General features: G+C 33.7%; 1 protein-coding gene across 1 annotated transcript in view; it reads left to right on the top strand.

Annotated features, from left to right (window-relative positions):
- The first annotated feature begins 540 nt into the window (after positions 1–540).
- The window catches only part of TECRL (trans-2,3-enoyl-CoA reductase like), a 107,252-nt gene continuing 87,696 nt past the window's right edge, over positions 541–20,096 (top strand). The window contains exon 1 of the mRNA XM_061191413.1: positions 541–774. Within this exon, the coding sequence (XP_061047396.1) occupies positions 541–774 (234 nt within the window). The remainder of the gene's footprint in view (positions 775–20,096) is intronic.

Here is a 20,096-nt window from a genome sequence, read left to right as displayed (position 1 = left end):
TGAAGAACTTGTCTGTTTTCTATCAGATGTATATGTGTGTATTCAAAACATGGCACAAATCTTTATCCTAGGCAGCATTTACCAAAAAATGTTGTTATGTAATAATGTACTAGGTATTTTAAAATCTAACTATAAGCAATATGCTAATTTTAAATACATCTACATGTGAATGTGTGAATAATAATATATGTGTTTAAAGATTAGTGTATCCAGAATTCAGAGATAAAACTCTTGTCTATTCTTTTCTTACTTTGGAATTTCAGATACTACTGGCCATATTAAGAAGCAGAGATAAAAGGAGAAAGCTAGAAATAATTTGAATGCTGGTCAAGTAATCTACATTGCAGCAATTCACAATAGTGTGTTATATATAGAAAGAGATCAGTCATTGTTTTCAAGCCTGCTAAATAAAACTGAACTCTTGGAATTGCATGCCACTTGACCTTTCCAGGTTTCACCAGCAGTATTTAACTTGTTTGAAGGGAACACACTTGCAAGTGTCTCCTGTTGACAAGACAGATTCTCTTGGTAGTTCACACAATGTTCAAAAGGCACAAGTTCCTTGCTTCAGAACGCAGGAGAGAATTAATTTCCCCAGGAGCTACACGGTCCATACTGAAGAATGACTTGAGAAATTTTCAATCTTTGTCGCAATTTATACTCTCAGCAGGCCCTCTAAAATCAACTCCAGCAGTTAAACATTCAAAAACTACTCACTTTGAGATTGAAATACTTGATGCTCAAACCAGAAAGCAGATATGTATTGTGGACAAGGTGAGTTTTATTTATTTATTTAAACTTCTCTTTTTTGCCCCAAAGATTATTGATCACTTGCTTAATGCTGATAAGACAATACCAAAATGTATCTCTGGATTTTAATATTAATTTTAAGATGAGTGGGATGGATACTTTATAATATACTTTAAAGTATACTTTATATACTTTGTTTCAGTAGAAAATATTCACTGAATTTTCATACTCAATTTAAATGGTACCTAATAATTATTAGGTTTTGGTTTTCCTCCTAACATTGGCCATTGGCAGGAGGTAAAATTTTAGTGCTCACCTTCTCAGCCTACATGACAAAATGTCTTTCTCTTCATGTACTTCCTTGCATATTCAAATTTTCATAGAGTCTTAATAGTGTTTGTAGAAAACAGCAAGCAAAAGGCCCCAAAGTTATTAAAAGTAATATTTAGCATATGTGATAAAATCTAGTCATTTGAAATTTATTTATAATCAATTTAACTGTCTTGAAATATAACCATTTCACTTTTTATGAAAAGTTAACTCATTTCAAAACTACAGTGTTTAAGTTCCTAAAAAGAATGTCTTGCTTAATATGCTATTCCTCTATATTCATATCACATATCAATGTTTCACTAAGGAAAGATAAGATATATACTTCCTAGGTTAGAAAATTAAAAAAACAAATATATGTGTGTACTGTAGATATACATATGTATGTACAATATTCTAGTCATTTTCAGTTTTTCTAAAGTTTGAAAAAACATTAGTATTTCAATTTATTATGAGAAAGATTGACATTTTTAATAAAACATATCTTTATTTTGCTTTACAGACAGGTTGAATAAGTTTTTTTTCTGTTGTTCTAAAATTAAAATTCAATCACTGATTCCATTTATCTATGCTCTAGCTGTGTTTCTAGATAAGAGGAAAAGAGAAGAAATTGTTTACTTGCTTTTAATTGCCAAGAAGATAATATATACTTTCTTATTTAGTAATTATAACACTATGACCAGCCTATTACTCGTGTAATATTAACATTTATTTACATATGGAAATGAAAAATACAGACCTTTTACAAGTTCATGCAGGTCATATGTGGACTATATGAAATTCAAAACCATTTCTTTGCAACTCTAAATCATATTCTTTTCTATAGTACCACTGGGGCCATGTATAAATGATAAATATGAATTATGTATAATAGACCTTTAAATTACAAACTTCAGGCATGTTACCATTTATTTTAAGTATCTCAGTAAAATGTATTTTTTATATCATACAGGAATAAGACAATTTTGTTTAATTGAAGTATAGTTGATTTACAATGTTGTGTTAGTTTCAGGTGTACAGCAATGTGAATCAGTTATACATATACATATATCCACTCTTTTTGATTTAGATTCTTTTCCCATATAGGCCATTACAGAGTATTGAATAGAGTTCCCTGTGCTACAAGGCAGGTTCTTATTAGTTACCTATTTTATAAATAGTAGTGTGTATATGTCAATCCCAATCTCCCAATTTATCCCTCCCCCCCATCCCCTGGTAACCATAAGTTTTTTTTCTACATCCATAGAATTTTAAAAATAAAATTATCATCCAGAGGTTGTTGATGTTTGCAGTTTCTCACTACTGAAAATTTAAAACTTACAAGGAAAATACAATGAAATGAAGGGGAATAAAACAATAAATGGAATAGATATTATACTTGTCAAGGATTTCCAAAGACCAAAATTCTAAAATGAGGCTGGTTGTGTCTTTTCTGATATGTGTCTAAACGTTAACACAAAATCTACTTTAAAGTAATGAGAAAATGTTGGGCTCCTAATTATTTTCCTAGTACATTTAAAATTTCTGTTTTTGAGTTTTTATTTGAAGCTAAGACATGGAGCTTTACATTTTTAGGTATTAATTAAACTGCACAAAATTTAAGCATGCAGAAAGCCATCATTCTTTCGAGGTAAGGATTTGGTTACACTTGAACTTTAAGAGTCCTGGTAATTGCACCTCCAGTGGCAAACCTTTAGGGAAACTCAGTAGGCTAGCTAGAGGATTAATTTTGGATTCCTCACAGCCTTTATTGCACAATCAACACCATCTGATGTGCAACTTACTGCATCCAAATCTCTGACTTGTCAGCAGCACAAATTTTGTTTCGTCTTGTTTTAGCTTTGTAATTTGGTAAATTGTCTCATAATAATGGCAAGACATTTAAAAGAAAAAAAAAAATCTGGATTAGTTTACTTTTTTTTTTGCTTAATGATTGTAAACATGAGAAAAATTTTGTTTGTTGTCCAATATATTGTTTTTTTCTTGGACAAATTAACAGCTATATTAAGAGTAAGGTCATGTTAATTGCCTCTCATTAGACTTGGTTCTACCCAGTATACAAAAGAAGTGTTGCTTATAACTTAGTCCCTGTCTTTCAGTAACTATGTTATAAAGTAGTCAAAGTTCAAGGTCATATATTTTGGAACTAAGTATACCTGGACTGAATCCCTGCTACATCAGTCATATTTATCAAAGGCTTGGGAAAGTCACTGAATTGCTGATCCCCAGGACTCTTATTTAGAACATAGGTTAATAAAATCTATTTTGTAAGCCTAAAGTGAAGAGTAAGATATGTAACACATTTAGCATAGTGTCTTGAACGTAATAGGGAAAATAATTTTTTTAATTTAATAATCACTTGGAAAGAGAAATTTAATTTGAATACAAATCCAAGAAAAAATAAGTGATGAAACTCGTGATACTGGCACAGTCTGTAAATTTGACTTCTTGACAATTACCTATTGACATGATCTGGTATAATGCTTATGTTAGATATGAATTTTCAAATATGAGTAGGATGTATGTATTTTAGTAATATATGCTGATCTCATAAATTTTGTTTGCATCTAGATATTATAACTTTAACTTCAGAATGGACAAAGTATTTACTCAAGATATTCATAAGACAAAAACATCAAATGAATTTCTTGGATTAAAGAGAACATATTGACTCATGTTCTTTTACTTACACACACACACACACACACACACACACACACACACCCCCCAAAGAACCACAAATCCTTCTATTGCCTTCATTATCTTCTCCAGCTTCTATCCCATTTCTCTCCTTACTTTCATTGTGTTCATGTTGTCTGTACACATTTTCCTCTTCTCATTCTATACTGAACCCACTGTATTCAGGCATTTGCCTCTATCACTTCTCAGAATATGAACTTGCTGAGGTCACCGGTGAGGCAGTGATAAATACCTTGCTAAATCCAAAGGTCAGTTCTCATGCTTCACTTACTCAGTATATGGGCAATATTTGCCACTGCTAAGCACATCCTTCTCCTGAAAACATGTTTGCTATTTGAGTTCCAGAATAACACACACATTTTTTAAAAACCCACATCATTGGCTTCTCCCTTTTCTCTTGCTGCTTCTTCATTATCTGACTTATTAGGTGTGGACTGTCACCAACTCAGTCATCAGGACTTTTCCACATCTTTAATCATTTACTTTATGGAGTCCTATAGCTTTAAATATCATCTGCATATTGATGACTCATAAACATAAAACTACAGCTTATTCTTTTCCCCTGAAATACAAATCCATTTATCTATGTATGTATCTATCTGTGTATTTATCTATGTATCTATGTATTCATCCATCTATCTATCCATCTATTTGGATGTTTACTAGGCATTTCAAACTTAGTGTATCTAAAACTGAGCACTTTGTCTTCCCAAAAAAATTTTCCACAGAGTTTTCCAAATCAACAAGTAGCAACTACATCTTTCAAATAGCTCAAACCAAACACTTAGAGGCATCATGACTCATCTCTTAATCTCAAAGCCCACATACAATCCATCTTCATGGTGATACTTTCAAATATATCCAGACTGACAAATTTTCACCACCTCTAATGCCCGCACTCCTAAATCTTTCCTCTGCTCTGTCCTTAGCGCATTCAATATATTCTCTACATAGCAACCAGAACTAGCCTGTTAAAATCATGTCAGATAATATCATTCCCTACTCAGAACTAGTCAGTGTCTTCCTTTAGGTCTTTACTTACCTGTCACTTTTTCCTTGGGGCCCTTCCTGACTACCTGTGTAAAATTGCAAAATCTGCCAGTATCCTCTATTACTCTTCCCTGTTCTACTTCTTTACTAACACTTACCACTATTTAACATACTGCTTATTTTCCTTTTTTTAATTTTGGTTATTATTTGGCCTACCCCTATTATGCCAGTTTCACAAAATCTGGGCTTTGGGTATTTTCACTCCTGTATCTCCAACATTTAAAACAGTGCTTGGCCCAAAGAAAGTGTTTAACCAATATTTACTGAATAAATCGATGCCTGTTCAAGGGATATATGGATTTGACAAGGCACTCATGTTTAGCAGCGACAGTTTCTGGATGGAGGAGTATGATATTTGAAAGTACTTTTTACTATTTTCTAAATCTAATTATAAATCAAATAAATGTAAATATATTCACATAAAAGGACATTTAATTAAACCATTCCACTGAATGCCCAAATTCCTCTTGGCTTGCTCCCAACAAAAATGTATAGAATTCAACTTTGTACTGTGTATAATTTACTAACAAATAGTCATGTTCTGATTACAAAGGCTAAACAAGCTCTTCATAAAGAAGGAAATGCAGATGGGAATACTTAACTGATGTAGTTATTTCTCATGAATAATTAAAATAATATAACTATAAAGAATGATGAAAATGGAGAGCAGATTTTTTAAAAATATTGTTAAATATCACCTTAATTATTTTTTGGAACATCAAAAATGTATATGAAAAATACATTTTAAAAATTTAACAGTGTAAAATGGAATAATTTCCAGTTGCTAACTATTCCTGTCTCACTTCTATTTTTTAAAATGCCAGAAGCTTATCTAGTGACAAGTGGATGATTCAAGAGCAAGGAAAGAACTCTAAAATGCTAGGGTTGATAAACATTTCCAATATCATCACATTCTTTTTTCTTTAATCTTTTCTTCAAGGAACTTGACCTCAAGAGCCCTCTATCACCTATATACTCTAAGTAAAAATTCTCAAAAGTTTTTTAAAGGCTTCTTATGAATAAAATAAAGTACTCAATAATTCTCCTATCCTTTTAATGATAAAAATACCAATGTTCACGAGAAAACTGTAGAGAGAATAATAGGGTAGTAAGACATAAAAACTGTACTTTTAATACTTCAGTTAGAAAATTTGAGAATTATTAATGTCTGAGTTTGCCACTTTTAATATTTCACCTTGCGCATGCGATTTAGCATATTTATGCCTTAATTTGCTCATCTGTAAAAAGAGAATAGCACCTGCCTTAAAATGGCCTAATGGCAGTTTTCAGAATTTCATGTATAAGCAAGTAACAATATCTTCTTTCTCTTCCATTACTCCTCTTCTTTCTCCTTCTCTTCTGTTTTTTATTCCTCTTTTCCTCCTCTGTTTTGTTACTCTCTTCTTCCCATACCAGTCCCCTTTCTTCTCTCCACCCCCATCCCCTTCATCCTATTTCTTATGATGCAGCATGATATAATTGAAAGTTTATGACCTTTGGATTTACATAGACTACAATTTTAATATAAGTCTGGCCTGCTTTTTCTTTTTCCTTGGATATGGTCCAATACCTCTGCCCCTTATTATCTTTTTCTATAAAAGGATTTAGATATTATTATTCTTCCCCTGTGTAGATGAAGAAAAGGTGGCACAGAGACTTGAAAAGAAGAACTTAGTGTGTGTTAGAACCAAGCTTTGAACCTGGCTAATACACATTCTCTGCCTTGCTCTTAACTATTATACACTATAATGTGAAAGATTAATGACTTCCATGAGCCAAAATTCTCATGTTCTGTTTAATTTCATGATTGGGGCATCTGACTTCCAATACAATGTGTTTCAGGACAGAGGTAGGAAGGATCTTAAGCATTCTATTTTATATATATAAATATAAAATAGCATTAGTTCATATTCAAACCTAGAAATTAAAAATATTTTAAATTCCTTTTAATAATAAAGACAAAATGTGCTCAAATTTTTAGATCATTAAAAATTAAGAAATTAAAATAAATAGTTCCTCCCAAAAGAGGTAATTAATATAATCATTTTCTATGAACCCAGAGGATCCCCAATGTCAGCCTCTCTTTTATATATACTTGAGAATTCCATAATACAGCATGTGGTTCTAATTTCAAAAAAATCAGTGTTTAATATTATCTGCTCTGACTTATATTTCTCTCAGAAAAGGTGGACCTATTATATATATTTGGTCACAATATATAGTCCAAATATATAATGTGATGAGAGACAATGTGGTAAAATTGTTTATGCTCTGAAGTCAGACATATTTGTGTCTGCATTTGAGCTTTGCAAATCATTAATGGCTTATCACCTTAACATATTACTTAACTACTCTGAGTCTTGGTTTTCCAAGTAGGGTAAATCACAAATCAAAGTAGGGTAAATATCTATCTTCCAGGAGTATCTAAGGATTTTATATTTGTATGCAAAATGTAGCACCTTGTCTGCCACATGGTTATTTTTCTGCTAATGAACATTGTATTTTAGATAGTGGCAATATATTTTAAAATATTATTATTCCATTAAAGTGGGAAAATAACTGAATTGATACTTTTCTATTATGACTATGAAAATTTAGGCATTTTTAAATGATAGTTACTATTATCCCTTTCTGAAATGATTAGGAAGCATTAGAATTAGAAAGCATAGTTACAGGGACCCATCTTTGTAGCATCAGTTTCTAGAATTCTATAACCAACTCTCATACTCCAAATAATATGCATTGGTTACTTATACTATGTTATACCGTGAAAGATACCAATGGATATACAAACATTGCATGTCAATTTAATAGTAGAGAAAAAAATAAATATACTCTAGATAGCTATTCATGAGTGGCATTTACAAAACTAATATATAGTATTACATATAATCAACTAAATTATGTCTATATTTTTCTACTTTCCAATTGTATCACCATCTAAGAAAACTGTTTTTGTTTACAGTTAAGCTAAGAAGATGTCATTTCTATCTCCTAATATATAAGATGCAATGATACTCCATTTAGAAGGTCAACATAGATGAGTAAGTTTTGGAGGATGCCTCTAGAAAGAAAATAGTTGAAACTTATCAGATTCAGTCATTCTCCCATTCTCTATTTTGACATTTTATAGTATCACAATCAAGTATTTATTAGTTCAAAAGATATTTGTTGAGAGATGTGTTCAATGTTCTATTACCTGTTTGAGATAACGCATTAACATAAACAGATACAATTCCTATTTTCGTAGATTTTATTCTCTCCTGTGGAAGACAAATAGTGTAGAAGTAATTTTAGGTGCAAAGATATCTACATTGTGAGAGGAAAAACGAGGTAATTTGGGGTGGTAAACAAAGGAAGATAACTTGGTCTGTGGAACAGAAAAATCTCCCTGGAGAAACGGTGTTTATGTGTGGCCCAGATAGTGAATAAGGTGAAGAGAAGTAGGAGGATATGACAGACACTTAGGAGATAGAAATAACAGGACATGTTGTTTGGTTGTCAAGAATGAGGGACACGAAGGATGTAACTATGATGTTAAATTACTGTTTGAGCAACTGTAGATCCTGAGGATGCTATAATTTACTGAATTTTTTTTGTGGATTCTTATGTTTGTTATTAGTTTTCTTTCCTATTATTTTTCAGACAAGTAGAGAGACAGAGAGGACATAAACACTCAGTTTTGTTCATTTTAAGTTGGAGATCTTTGTGAGATAACCAGTAGGCTTTTGATTGTGAAGATCTAGAACTCAGGAAGGTGGTCATAATGAACTATGTTGACTTGGGAATTAAAAACATATAGGTGGGGCTTCCCTGGTGGCGCAGTGGTTGAGAATCTGCCTGCTAGTGCAGGGGACACGGGTTCGAGTCCTGGTCTGGGAAGATCCCACATGCCGCGGAGCAACTAGGCCTGTGAGCCACAACTACTGAGCCTGCACGTCTGGAGCCTGTGCTCCGCAACAAGAGAGGTCACGATAGTGAGAGGCCCGCGCACCGCGATGAAGAGTGGCCCCCGCTTGCCGCAACTAGAGAAAGCCCTCGCACAGAAACGAAGACCCAACACAGCCAAAAATAAATAAATAAATAAAAAACAAAAACAAAAACATATAGGTGGTCTGCATTTCTCTAATAACTATACTCGAATAAAAATTTTTAAAAATACAGGTGGCCTCTGCAGCCATTGGAGTAGAGAAGATAAAATTAAGAGAGAACAATAAGATGGATGGGAAGGGAAAAGAATCAACTACAGAAACCTGAGGAATTCTAAAATGTAAAGATTTCAAATAAAGAAGAGAAGCACAGGGAGATCAGCTCGGTGCTTTGTGACCACCTAGAGGGGTGGGATAGGGAGGGTGGGAGGGCGGGAGATGCAAGAGGGAAGAGATATGGGAACATATGTATATGTATGTATGTATATGTATAACTGATTCACTTTGTTATAAAGCAGAAACTAACACACCATTGTAAAGCAATTATACTCCAATAAAGATGTTTAAAAAAAGGTAAAAAAAAAAAAAAAAAAAAAAATTTGGAGTAAAAAGTAAAAAAAAAAAAAAAAAAAAGAAGAGATGAAAAAGGAAACTAAGGAGAAGGCCCCAGAGTGTTAGAAGAAATATGGCAAATGTTATATTACAGAAGCTTAAGAAAAAATATTTCAGTAAGAAGTGAGAGATCAGTAGAGTCAAAAGCAGCTAAGAAACAGAGAAATACTATAAGTATCCCTTGAATTGAATGCTGCAGCATTCATTGTTGAATTTAATGAGACCACTTTAGGTACAGTGACTTGGGGGAAAATCTAGTCTAGAATGGGGATGACAAGCAATGGAGAATAAGAAATTTGAGTTTCCTGGAAGGCCCTTCTTTTGTAGGTAGGAGTCCTGAAAAACAAACTTGTCCCAAACTCTTCATTCTTTAACTCTATTCTGACTCTTAGGTAAGCCGATTCACATATTTGGGATTATCTCCTACCTTTTCTTTATTACTCCATGTTTCAATATTCTATAATGCTCATTAGTCCCAAAAGAGTCTTGGAATTGGCATTCTTTCAGTTTTGATCAAATTTGATTCCTCTGCCTGCAGTGTTCTGTCACAATCTTATGTCTACTTCACGTTCATTCTTCATTGTCCAACTGAGATGGCAACCCTTTCGTGTGCCAGTATTATCCCCTATAAGCAGATGTGTTCTTTGTCCCAGTAATATCAATAATTGGTTGAAATCTCCATTATGTACATTATATAATCTAGTAGCTGGGAATGAGCATTGGTACCTGTCATAACAATTTCAAAGAGTAATTTTGTGCTTGTTCAATCAAATAATCTTTTTAAAATTAGGATTTATTTGGTGTATCAGTATTTAACTTTTTTTAGCAATTTATTTTCATTGTATTTTACAAATGTATTAGTTCACAACAAAATAGAAATTTTTCCAAAATTATACTTTACCCTACATAGTTTGGGAAGCACTAAACTAGATGACATGAAAATGACCTTTTCAACATTGCCACGATTCAAGCAGATCAAATGACCTAAATGCTCTTGTACAATAAATGTATCTTGGATGCAAAATTAGAACATGCCATATTCATGTTCCTCTTGGATTTCATTCTAAAGATTGCATTTTCTTGAAAGGCAAAGTATCAATAAAGTAATAACTCTCAAAGGTTTGTGTTGTAAATATAGAACAAAACTTATAACTAAAATGATGCATTTTAGACAAATGAAAGTGAATGATATCTCCCTTGGAAATTTAAAGTGAATCGTATTTCCCTTGGAAATTTAAAGATGAGGTGAAAAAAGAAAGCTAACCATTAAAGGAAGAAAATTAGGAGGGTTATATTGTGCAATCAAAATAGAACCTGTTGGGACTTCCCTGGCAGTCCAGTGGTTAAGACTTTGCCTTCCAATGCAGTGGGTGTGGGTTCGACCCCTGGTCGGGGAGCTAAGAACCCACATGCCTCGCAGCCAAAATACCAAAACATAAAATGGAAGAAATATTGTAACAAATTCAATAAAGACTTTAAAAATGGTCCACATCAAAAAAAAAAAAAAGAACCTGTTTCCTATTAATTCAAGACTGAATGAAGAAAGTTAATAGTTGGAATCACGTTTAAAAAATACATAAGGCTTAGACAATATTTTCCATGTAAAGAACGTAGCTGTGAAGTGTTGTGAATTGGTGACTATATCCTAGATAGACATGTAAAGGTGAGAAGGTTATGTGTACTTTGTTATTCAAATTAGACAAAGAGCTACTGTATTTTAGGTTACATGGGGTTGAAAATTAAACACATTTCTTTACCCTGATATGCATGAGTCAAATTGGAAAGAGAGATTACACATTTTAAAACAAATTTTATAATATGGCAAAAAGCATAGGAGAGTTTAATACAAATTATACTAAGAAGGCTGGGGAAAGAATACTTTTATCTAACAGAGGTTTAGGCATGAGGATGAGAAAGCTGAATTCATTGGAAGGAGGGACTCAAAAAGATCTTTAAAAATATGTAGTACAATACGTTCCCATATGTGGGGTAGAAAAATATCCTCTCAGAAAAATAATTAGCATAACAAAGGCAAAGAGACAGAAAAGTAACAAGCAAGGTTTCTGGCCAGATGTAAATAAGTCCATGGTGTGATGCTGCAGAACTCAGTGAACTGAGAATAGTTGGTATGAGTGGGGCTGATCGTAGGGGGCCTACATGCCTTGCAAAGGCATCTGGACTATTTAATCCTCTTTCAAACCAGAGGGGTAATGTTTTCAGATCTGCCATTCAGAAAATTAAATCTGGCAACCATGTGGAAGATAGAATTAATATTAGAAAGACTGAAGACAGAGAGTTCAGTAAAACTGGGAAGCGAATCTTTCGTGAGCCTGTTCAGGACCAACCCATTGGGAGGCAACATGACATCAGGGGATCTGCATAGGCTTTGAGGATACTCAGTCACTTCTCACACTTAACCAGCTTGTGACATTGGGCAATGACTTTGTTTTCTTTGCCTTTATATTTTACTGACACAAGTTATCTCATTGGAGGCACCTGAACAAATACCACCTTCCATGAGGAATTTCCACTAGGAAATGGCTAAGGCCCAGAGCCTTGAATAAAGTAGGCTAACAAAATTTACAAATCTAATAATACTAGGAGAATTCTCAAATCACCTAAATATACTAAAGAACTATAAAATGAAGGAAGGTTTAACAAAATGTTTACATTGTAATAAAAGTATTAAAGTTACATTATTTTTTCTTGTATGTATGTGTGTATCATCAAAGTTTGAGGAATAAGTATAAAATAATTCAAATTAAATATAAATCATTGGGCACATCTTTAGGATACATTTGAATCTTTAAGTAAATATACTATATATATGTATATATATATGTATTTCTAATTTAATCTTTACTGAATACCAAGTATATAACAAAACAGAATAATTATGCAATGAATATACAGTAGTTTCTATCAAATATAGTTACAGCCCACATAGGTTAGACAAATATATGTATCCAGGTTCAATAGAATAGAATGTGGTATTACAGGTGAAAGGAATATTCCATTGCCATTTTATTTCAGTTTAATTTTGTTCTCCTGGGATTTTGCTGTTTGGATTTGTAATGAATTTATCAAATTAACACTTGTTAAGTGGAGCACATGGTGCCAGATGGTAAGCTGAGATTCAACAACACACCAGAGAGAAACTGAAATTGAGTTTCATACTCACAGGTCCTGGAGGAAGTATCCAGCAGGCTTCAAGGGACTACACTGCAGAGTACAGACAGAGAGAGACAGGACCTGGACACATGCCTTCCTTAGGGTCCATGAATGGAGTGCTTTGGGGTTCCTGGGCTAAGGCCAGATTGGCCAATTCAAACCAAAAGAGTGGGGTTTTGGTAATACCTGTGGCAGTCTTATCTAAGGAGCATATAAGGAGGAGGCCTTGGCAGGCAGGTGAAACTGTGATCATAAGAGCAGTTGGGGAGTCATATCAGAAACTTACATTTACTTGTGACTTTGAGGGCTGCTATTAAGGGCATTCTTGTCCAAGGGGCAGGGCAGTTTAAGGTCACTGCAGGCTGGTTGGTCAAACAATAGTGAAACCAGGCAACAATATCATGGAGTGGCTTAGCTAAAGTACAAAACCTGAAGATGTGCATGCTGTACTAATTATCAGAAAGTTCACAATGAAGCAATTCTTAGTTCTTTCACAATCTAACTGTTCAAACAAAAAAGATAAAGACTGTGCTTACAAAATGTGTTTCTGGGAAATATTTTTGGTGTGACCTTTTTATGTTTTTATTAGATTTTTTTAAAGGAATTAAAGAAAATTTATTTTAAGCATGTACCTTGTCCAGATTAACATTTTACTGTACCTTTTGGTAGCCTGACAAAGAACTATCAAAATCATTACCGAATTTGTTGCCATGGTCTTAATGTTACTAAAATATAACAGACTTTTAAAAAATTGTTCCTTTTACTGACCTCAGTGCTCAAAGTTATCTAGTGACAATTTTCTTTTCTGTAACTATTCCTCATAAGTATTTAACAAATGAGCAATAATTTAAGGCAACGTTAAGAAATAAATATTCCATTTTTAAAATATATTTTAAATTAGCTAAAGGCTTAAGGGAGAGGGGACTGAAGAGGCAATATTGCAGCAAGTGGAAACTGATGTTTATATCACATTAAGATTTTTAATATCCTCATGATGCATGGTTTTTGGAACGTGTGTGCTTCCTTGAGGCCTTCAGTTTGCATTAGTATTAGAAATTAATACTAATAAGAGTGATGAAATTTATATTTTTGCTAGAATTTGTGTAATGGCAGTATCTAAGCTCCACATGGTCCTAAATTATACATAAATGTAAGTGATCTTAGATTTATGTATATTTACATTGCATCTTACTTTCTGCTGTAAAAGCTATGTTATTTGCATGGCTACATGATATGGGCTCAAAGGTTTGGAGGCAATCATTGTTTGCAGTGATATTACCCTTAAAATGTTTTCAGTTGACTATTATCAAGTACCTACAAGAATATCTTGCAGGGGCATAATCCTAGAACAGCACCTGCCTTCCATTTCTCTCCTCCCCTCCTTCCTACTTTCCTTTTTCCCTGTTTTTCTTCATATACGTTGAAGAATACTAGCTTTCCAGTTGGTAGGCGCTTTAATAGACACTAGGAACATCAGCATAGAAACCAATCCAAACCACAAAAAATCTGTTCCCTCCTCTTCCAATGTTCACCATATTGTAATGGATAATTACATGTAAATAGTCCAACACAAGATAATATAACCTAAGCTAAAGTAGAGGTAAGAACAAGGTGCTGAGCACAGATGGATGATTTTTTTTCTTCTATTGAAGAAAGCGGCTTTAGAAATCTCTTCCAGTTATAAGGAGTCCCAGCACACTGAAGGATCATCCTGGGGATGGCTCTAACAGTAAAGGGCAATCTCCTAAAGTAGAAATTATCTCCTCTAAATGCCTTATATCCTCGGCCTTTCAGGCTTTAACTGAAAGCACATTGCTATAAGCACACCTCTGGAGAATTTAGGAAGGAAGGCAAAGATGAACTCCCTACCTACTTAAGAATTTCAAATGTGCACACTTTTCAGGCTCCATACCATTAGTATACTATATTTTATTAGTGAATTTTTAAACTGACAGTCATTAAATAATTTTCAATCCCTGTTGATCTACTGGGATTCAACTAAGTAACCTGAGCCCACCAGTCTGTCACCACATAAAGCCTATGAATGTCACACACATTTATTTTCCTATGAGAAGTTAGTTCTCTTTTAGACAGATTTATTTTGAACTGCCTACTACATCTAGCTAACATATATTTTATTTCAGAATTGATCTTACTCTTAAACCAAGGAATGCTGTACTTCTGCCTTCTTATAAACTCATCGTTCTAACATCATATTGTAAAAAGACTGAATTAATTATTACCTCTCCTTTTTTTCTTATTGTAGTTTAAGTTTTCTCATTACACATTTTTACTGCCTCCCAAATAACCATGTAATATTACTTCATGTTGGGTGTCTCTGAATTGTAATTATTGGTTATTTGATTTTTTAAAAAAAAATCAAAATGTGATGTAGTTAGTAATTTCTTTTTGCAAGACATTTGATGAATTACTGCCTAACTGAGCCCTTTAGTTGTCAATACTGATCTGTGTGCCATTAAATATATATTTATTATCTGCTTCTCATAAACTTTATTTAATAAAATCCTGTAATAGTCTGAATTTAATTTAATCACAACTTTAACATAGAATCCTGAGGCCATCATTCAGATATAGGCTACTACTTTTTTTTTTTTTTTAACATCTTTATTGGAGTATAATTGCTTTACAATGGTGTGTTAGTTTCTGCTTTATAACAAAGTGAATCAGTTATACATATACATATGTTCCCATATCTCTTCCCTCTTCCGTCTCCCTCCCTCCCACCCTCCCTATCCCACCCCTCTAGGTGGTCACAAAGCACCGAGCTGATCTCCCTGTGCTATGCGGCTGCTTCCCACTAGCTATCTATTTTACATTTGGTAGTATATATATGTCCATGCCACTCTCTCACCCTGTCACATCTTACCCCTCCCCCTCCTCATATCCTTAAGTCCATTCTCTAGTAGGTCTGTGCCTTTATTCCCATCTTGCCACTAGGTTCTTCAGGACCTTTTTTTTTTTTCCTTAGATTCCATATATATGTGTTAGCATACTGTATTTGTTTTTCTCTTTCTGACTTACTTCACTCTGTATGACAGACTCTAACTCCATCCACCTCACTACAAATACCTCCATTTCATTTCTTTTTATGGCTGAGTAATATTCCATTGTATATATGTGCCACATCTTCTTTATCCATTCATCCGATGATGGACACTTAGGTTGCTTCCATGTCCTGGCTATTGTAAATAGAGCTGCAATGAACATTTTGGTACATGACTCTTTTTGAATTATGGTTTTCTCAGGGTATATGCCCAGTAGTGGGATTGCTGGGTCATATGGTAGTTCTATTTTTAGTTTTTTAAGGAACCTCCATACTGTTCTCCATAGTGGCTGTATCAATTTACATTCCCACCAACAGTGCAAGAGTGTTCCCTTTTCTCCACACCCTCTCCAGCATTTACTGTTTCTAGATTTTTTGATGATGGCCATTCTGACCGGTGTGAGATGATATCTCATTGTACTTTTGATTTGCATTTCTCTAATGATTAATGATGTTGAGCATTCTTTCATGTGTCTGTTGGCAATCTGTATATCTTCTTTGGAGAAATGTCTATTTAGGTCTTCTGCCCATTTTTGGATTGGGTTGTTTGTTTTTTTGTTATTGAGCTGCATGAGCTGCTTGTAAATCTTAGAGATTAATCCTTTGTCAGTTGCTTCATTTGCAAATATTTTCTCCCATTCTGAGGGTTGTCTTTTGGTCTTGTTTATGGTTTCCTTTGCTGTGCAAAAGCTTTTAAGTTTCATTAGGTCCCATTTGTTTATTTGTGCTTTTATTTCCATTTCTCTAGGACCTGGGTCAAAAAGGATCTTGCTGTGATTTATGTCATACAGTGTTCTGCCTATGTTTTCCTCTAAGAGTTTGATAGTGTCTGGTCTTACACTTAGGTTTTTAGTCCATTTTGAGTTTATTTTTGTGTATGGTGTCAGGGAGTGTTCTAATTTCATACTTTTACATGTACCTGTCCAGTTTTCCCAGCACCACTTATTGAAGAGGCTGTCTTTTCTCCACTGTATATGCTTGCCTCCTTTATCAAAGATAAGGTGACCATATGTGCATTGGTTTATCTCTGGGCTTTCTAGTCTGTTCCATTGATCTATGTTTCTGTTTTTGTGCCAGTACCAAACTGTCTTGATTACTGTAGCTTTGTAATATAGTCTGAAGTCAGGGAGCCTGATTCCTCCAGCTCCATTTTTCGTTCTCAAGATTGCTTTGACTATTCGGGGTCTTTTGTGTTTCCATACAAATTGTGAAATTTTTTGTTCTAGTTCTGTGAAAAATGCCAGTGGTAGTCTGATAGGGATTGCATTGAATCTGTAGATTGCTTTGGGTAGTAGAGTCATTTTCACAATGTTGATTCTTCCAATCCAAGAACATGGTATATCTCTCCATCTATTTGTATCATCTTTAATTTCTTTCATCAGTGTCTTATAATTTTCTGCATACAGGTCTTTTGTCTCCTTAGGTAGGTTTATTCCTAGATATTTTATTCTTTTTGTTGCAGTGGTAAATGGGAGTGTTTTCTTAATTTCACTTTCAGATTTTTCATCATTAGTGTATAGGAATGCAAGAGATTTCTGTGCATTAATTTTGTATCCTGCTACTCTACCAAATTCATTGATTAGCTCTAGTAGTTTTCTGGTAGCATCTTTAGGATTCTCTATGTATAGTATCATGTCATCTGCAAACAGTGACAGCTTTACTTCTTCTTTTCCTATTTGGATTCTTTTATTTCTTTTTCTTCTCTGATTGCTGTGGCTAACACTTCCGAAACTATGTTGAATAATAGTGGTGAGAGTGGGCAACCTTGTCTTGTTCCTGATCTTAGTGGAAATGGTTTCAGCTTTTCACCATTGAGGACGATGTTGGCTGTGGGTTTGTCATATATGGCCTTTATTATGTTGAGGAAAGTTCCCTCTATGCCTACTTTCTGCAGGGCTTTTATCATAAATGGGTGTTGAATTTTGTTGAAAGCTTTCTCTGCATCTATTGAGATGATCATATGGTTTTTCTCCTTCAATTTGTTAATATGATGTATCACATTGATTGATTTGCATATATTGAAGAATCCTTGCATTCCTGGAATAAACCCCACTTGATCATGGTGTATGATCCTTTTAATGTGCTGTTACTACTTTTTTATAGATAGAAAAGTTTCAAAAAGCTCTCACTGTAAAATCCCTGAGAAACTACTTTTATCTAAAGAGCTATTTTATGTAGAATTCTTTTAACTCTTGACATGATAAGAACACAAACAGCAAGTATAGCCACAAACCCTGAGGTGTTGATTGCTAAAATAAAACTGGCTTTATTTCAAACTGGGAAGAAAGAAATCAAAGAGGTTTTTTGTAATTATAAATAAATAGATCCATAAATTTACTCGTTTGCTTTTACTTTTCAATTGGCATTTCTGGCATTGTATAGACATAATGTCTTCCTAGGCCTTTGTTGATAATAGAATTCAATAACTTAATGCTCCATGTCATAGTTTAAGTATGTAAGTACAATTTGGCTAAAATACCTAATTTTCTAGTTAACTGATATTGAGGCTATTCTGTATTATAATAGAAAAAAATCTGGACTCAAAGGTTAGCTTTGCTTCTGTACAGAAACACACCCATTTCCCCTTTACCTGATTATGGCTCTTCTGTTTACACATACTACTCATCACTAAAATGATGCATAATGTGTATGTGATGGAATGTGCAATTTTTCCATATCTGCTCATTGCCTCAAAGTTATTCATTTGGGAGGTTAAAGAGGCCAACAATCAGCAAGTGACTGCAACATGATCAAAGTGTTCCCATCAATAGAGAATTCACCTATGAATATAATTCTTTAATGAACTGATGGAGAAAGTCTCACCTTAGCCAGTTTATCAAGCTGCTGACTCTCTAGAATCTCTCCCTGTTTTTACTACATGCAATCGATCAGTAAATCACTTCATTCCATACACAATATATCTCCTTACTGAACTGTACCCATCCTAGTTTAAATTACCATCATCTCTAACATATGGACTGATCTACACTCTACATGATTCTTCACTGAACACCCACAGTATATGTAGCAAAACAGAGTAAATATATTATATACACTAAAAATATACTATTTCTATCAGATGTAGTTACAGCCCACAGAGTTTCCACAATATTGCCAGGTGAAATAGAATTTGGCATTTGTTATTGCAGGTGAAATAGTTTTGTTATTGCATTATCACTTTGTCACCTAGAGTCTGTTCAATTTACAGAAGCCAGAAAACATATGTCCAGAGGTAGAATTCCTTACCTGTAAAATACTTCTTATTCTTGTGTTGTGGTGTATTTAATGAAAACATTTTAAATTTAAAACCGTCAATTGGGACTACAAATTCTGTGCTTGCCTTTTCTACATTTAAGCCTGTGAGATGAGTGTACTCTAGAAGCCTATGCCCTGCATAACTACTGAAGACTAATTTTTCTAGTTTCAAAAGAAACTGATAAAAGTTTCAAAAAAATGTTAACTGTACAACAATGAAGAGAACGATAATGTAATCGTGCCTAATAGCTACCACTTCTGGACCATGAGGAACAGAGACTAAACTGCCTGACATATGCAGTGGGGAAGGAATATTGATTATTATTTGCTATCATGATTTTATGGACACTATATATAAGATCACACTGGTGATAGAGGTAACTTTGTAATTCATGTAACGAAATAGTTGATCTTATATTTATTTAATAGCTGATGAGCTGACTATATTTTATTTCTGTCATGTGCCTAGGAAACTAATGTCTTTCTTGGTCAATGACGGAAAGCCTATGTCTTATGTAAAGCAGGGAAAATGAATTATATTTCATATTCTGTCTCCCCAACCTGAAAAAAACTAAATTTTCTGGCCTCCCTCTCTTCTCTCCTCTCTCCCTCTCTTCTCTCTCTCTCTCTCTCTCTCTCTCTCTCTATCTAGCATGTATAAAATAATGTTTGAAATATATATGTAACATTATATCTATATACCTATATCTATCTATCATGAGAGTAAAATAACATGCATTGTGTATTCTTACTTAAGACACACAGAGAAACGATGGAAATAGTGCCTGGTTTTATGGTCTTCTAGAATATTCTAGATAATAAAATTTTAATCATTTTGGACACTGACTTTAGAAGCATTAAAAGCATTTTTGGTTTCTCAACATCCATGGGTAGGAAGTGGGTTCCTGGAGAGCAGATACCTTGTCTTTTAGTTCATAGGTCTCTGAGTTGCATAAGTATATAATACCTCACATCATTCAGACATCTTGGACATTGAGATTGATACCATAATTGAAAATAATTTTTCATTGCTTCTGTGAGGACATGGTGTTGTATTTTGAGTAAATGATAGGGGTGAGTAAAGGATACTAATGAGTAAAGGATAGGGGACCAACTAGTTGATCAGAAGGTAAATATTAAACTCTGGTAAATATTAGTATTGTTTATTAAGATTTTTTTCTTGTTCTCACACAGAAACATGGTAGAATTAAACTTGCCTACCTCTTCGAAGTAAC

The sequence above is a fragment of the Eubalaena glacialis genome, chromosome 5, assembly GCF_028564815.1.
Source record: "Eubalaena glacialis isolate mEubGla1 chromosome 5, mEubGla1.1.hap2.+ XY, whole genome shotgun sequence".
Taxonomy (NCBI): Eukaryota; Metazoa; Chordata; class Mammalia; order Artiodactyla; family Balaenidae; genus Eubalaena; species Eubalaena glacialis.
This window is presented reverse-complemented; position numbering and strand designations above follow the sequence as displayed.